General features: G+C 37.1%; 1 protein-coding gene across 1 annotated transcript in view; it reads left to right on the top strand.

Moving 5' to 3' along the window:
- The first annotated feature begins 539 nt into the window (after positions 1 to 539).
- The window catches only part of LOC107739865 (BTB/POZ domain-containing protein 3-like), a 20539-nt gene continuing 16983 nt past the window's right edge, over positions 540 to 4095 (top strand). The window contains exons 1-2 of the mRNA XM_016552085.1: positions 540 to 910; positions 1082 to 1404. Of these exons, the coding sequence (XP_016407571.1) occupies positions 1094 to 1404 (311 nt within the window). The 5' untranslated portion in view covers positions 540 to 910; positions 1082 to 1093. The remainder of the gene's footprint in view (positions 911 to 1081; positions 1405 to 4095) is intronic.

Genomic DNA, 4095 nt, shown 5'->3' with positions numbered 1-4095 from the left:
GCTGCAAACACCAATTTATGAGGGTGAATATAAGACAGAATATGCTACTATAATATATATTTAATATTAAATTACACATTTTAATAATTGTATTATATATATTATAATTTAAATGGTTGATATTTCTATTACAACTATTTTACAAGAAATCACTCTGAACCATATTATTAAATCATTTGAGCCATACTCTTTTAAAAGGGTGACATTTAACTAGATGAATCTAATAGTTGAAATAAAGCTCTCACATGAGTTCCTATTTCCTTCACACTCTTTATATTTCATGACTTCTATTACATTATAAATATTAATCAGCAATAGGCTGCTTAGAGAGATGCTGAAGATCAGAATGCATCATTCTAAGGGGAAAGGGGCTGGCACTTTAATCAAAGAGGTCTTAGCATATTCTAGTAGGTGCTGCGCACGGTGGCTGCAGCCAATCACGGCTCGCGAGAGTGCTTATTGGATGGACTGTGGGGGATGTCTGGCTTCCATCGGTAGGGGGTTACGCTCTCCGCTCCATCCGTCCATTCAGCCCCCACAGTCAGCAAAACACACGTCAGAGCGCAGGTCCATGGCAAGCAAATCCTGCAGAGCTCCGTGTTTGTGTGTGTGTGTGTCAGAGTGTCAGGAGGAGAGAGAGAGAGAAAGAGAGACAGCGTGGACTAGCTGCTTCTGAACCACTGCAGGAGCATTAAATCTGGGACTGTCACAGATACTGAAGGGGAGAGAGAAGACATTTAAAGAAGGACGTTTATCTAGCAGCACAGTTATGGAGACTCATCTCTGCTTTCCACCAGCAGATCAAACTAGAAGCAAAGGACAGAAAAGTCAGTCGCCGTATTGACTTTAATCTTCTGGTGGAAGAAGGAGCTTATATTCCCTGACAGTTTTCAGAAGGTGCTTTCAGAAGGTGAAGATTAGGAGTGGATTTTTTTCTTCTTTCTTCGCTTTTTTTCTTCTGTGTTTCAGTTAATTGCTGTGTTTTGGGGGGCTCTTCACCCTCTGCGCAAGTCGTCACCTTTCTCAGATCCTTCCTTTCCTTCCCAACATCTTCTCTGCATGCTTTTCCACTGCTCTGCAGGTGAACACACTCATGGTGGATGCCAAGGGAAGGAACATGAAATGTCTGACGTTCTTGTTGATGCTTCCAGAGTCAGTTAAGAGCAAGTCCAGTAAAGGCTCCAAAAAGGGGAGTCCCAGCAGCTCGTCCAAGCTGCCCCCTGTGTGCTATGAGATCATCACCTTGAAAACCAAGAAGAAGAAGAAGATGGCAGCGGAGATCTTCCCCACTAAGAAGCCGGCATCGGCCACCACGGTGCAGCAGTACCAGCAGCAGAACTTGAACAACAACAACACCATTCAATGCTGCAACTGGCAGGGTCTGTACTCCACGATCAGGGAGAGGTAGGTCAACTTCAGATGTGTTCAGAGAGAGAGATGAGAGTGGTACAGTTACAAGTCTGTGCAGAGAACATCTGCCGACAAACAGAGCATTTATGCTGTGATAGCTGATGCAGTGGAGTCCAAAAGTCTAAGAGCACATTTAAACCTGAAAATGAGAAATGTTAAGTTTTTGAAAATTGAATTCAAGAAATATTCTGCACTTTTTCTAATTGATTTCTAATCAAATGAGCACATTTGTGACAATGATCATGTTAACTTTCAATTCATGCTGGATAAATTTTTTAGCTCATGCTGCTGTGCTTATAAAATAATTTATTACCAATAATAAATGTATTAATTGTTTTAAAAATACTTTATTAATAATTTAAACTATTTATTAAACTGGAGCTTTTTCACTAGTGGATAAAGACTTTTGAAATTCACTAAATATTTGTAAGAAAATGTAAATACACAGTCAAAGTTTTTTTTCTTCTCAAGATTTAGCAGGTTCAGGTTTGGGCACTGGATGTCATTTAACATCTCTGAGACTGTTTGAGGATGTTCTGAAAAGTTAAATTGTTCATTTGTGTAGTTGTCGTCTCTGTTCCGCCCTGTATACATTGTCCCAAATGAGGCAAAAGAAAAGAACAAGTTTTGTTTTATATGCATGGCTTTGCTCTCTGTCAAAGGGTAATATTTACTTTGTCGTCATGGGAAAGCCCCATGCTGGCCAAAACAAATGTGCGCTCTTGGACCTGGCTTTGTAGTCACTCTGGAACAGCATTCCTTGTTTACCTACTGCTCCTATGTGGCCTGGACCCCAATAATACTTGAGGAAGATGCCATTGTGGACTTCCATTGACAGGAGCCAGGGATTTTCCTGAGAAAGACATGTTTAACCATTTTGTACGTGAAGTAGGGATGCATGATATTGGATTTTTGCCGATATCCGATATGCCGATAATTTTCAACTCATTTTGCCTGATAGCCGATGCCGATACCGATATATAATAATTTTTAATTTTGGTTAGTTTTTAACAAGAACTTATTTGTTAGAATTAAATCAAAAATAATAAAGTTATTTTATAATGACAGTACATTGAAGATTTGAAAATAACTATAAATAATCTATATATTAATCACTGCATTTTTTTATCAGAAATATGCAGTGGTAACCTTGACATTTTATTTTATGATTTAACATTTGTAAATGGTCTAAAGCAAAAGAGTTGTAAAAAGTCTGAAATTTTTTTAGAGCTCATAATTTGTTTTAAAAATATAACATATTACATATTAATGAATAAATCAGTATATATAAAATTATTTAATGTAAGTGTCATGTTTGTGATTTTTTTTTTGTTCATGTAAGCTATAGCTTCTGACCTTTAAATTAAAACACGCGCATGGTTTTATGACATGAGTTATGGCTTTATTTATACAGAAATGCAAGTATCTTAATGTTATTTATTTTACTTTTAATTTTATTACAAGTAGGTCTTATCGGCAAGGCATAACGGCATAATTTTTCATATTGTCCGATGTTTATATTTTAAGCCTTTATCAGCCGATTCCGATGACGTTCTGATAATATCATGCATCCCGAAGTAAGTTTCCATAATCTTTTTCTCTGAAAGGTAAATGTAAACAAGGCAGAACGAATATTCAAAATATTATTTTGCCCCTAATAGTCGACTAACTGTTAGTCAACGAGAAGAGGCTTGGTCGACCAAAATTGTAATTTTATTAGGACATCCAAACGCTCGCCTATCATTCATCATCCTCAAATATGGCTTATCATCTGAAATATGTTAGTAGTAGCAACTTTACATGTCCGTTCAATCTAATGTTAACCTAGAGAAATATGCGCTGTTTAAGTGTCTGTGTGGAGTGGAAGCTGAACAGTAATAATAATAAGAGTAATACATCTTTCAAATCTGTAAAGACTCTATGTTTATTTGTGTGCATTCACAATAACAACAAAACATTGCGCTTTTGTAAAATAATGAAAGCAAACAGGATGCGCTTTCTGCCGTCTCGGTCTCTGTGAACTTGAACGCAAAACTCCAAAACTCTGTGTATACTTGCCTTACAGACATAAAAACATATCTATTGAGAGCGAAATGTCTACTTTCAAATGAACCTAGATGAACCAAATATTCTCAGATCATGTAATCCGTATGAAACATGCATACAGGCGCATCCTGTGGAGATGACGAGCCAGTGTCGCCGACTTCATCTCTTAATATGAAAACAAAGACAGCACTGGTTTATCAATGAATCATTAAAATGTTAATGCAGCCTCCTTACTGTTTTACCCTGACAAATTCATAATCATTACTTTTGCTGGTGCGCTGTGGCAAGCTTTATGTATGCACTGGAGCGCTTATTATGTAGGCAGTTAAAGGCTCATTATTAAGATTTAAATGGTTTATTAATAAATGTGTGATTAGTCGACTAATGCTTAAAATAAAGGACTACTAGTCGACTAGGGCTTGGAAAATAATTAGATGCATCGCAAATCGAGAAATGATTCAGCATCGATTCTGAGATTTTCCGAATGCATGGCGATTCTTTCTCGAGTCGATTCTGAGCTTAGTTTTGAACAGCAGATGGCGCTGCATGCTTCAGAAACAGCTGTACTCTGCTCGTTTCCAAATCCTTACACACACTTGAACCTAAAATAATCATTCATAAAATTCGAAAAGGTTGAAG

This window comes from Sinocyclocheilus rhinocerous, unplaced genomic scaffold, assembly GCF_001515625.1.
Source record: "Sinocyclocheilus rhinocerous isolate Xijiao unplaced genomic scaffold, SAMN03320098_v1.1 scaffold1156, whole genome shotgun sequence".
NCBI lineage: Eukaryota > Metazoa > Chordata > Actinopteri > Cypriniformes > Cyprinidae > Sinocyclocheilus > Sinocyclocheilus rhinocerous.
This window is presented reverse-complemented; position numbering and strand designations above follow the sequence as displayed.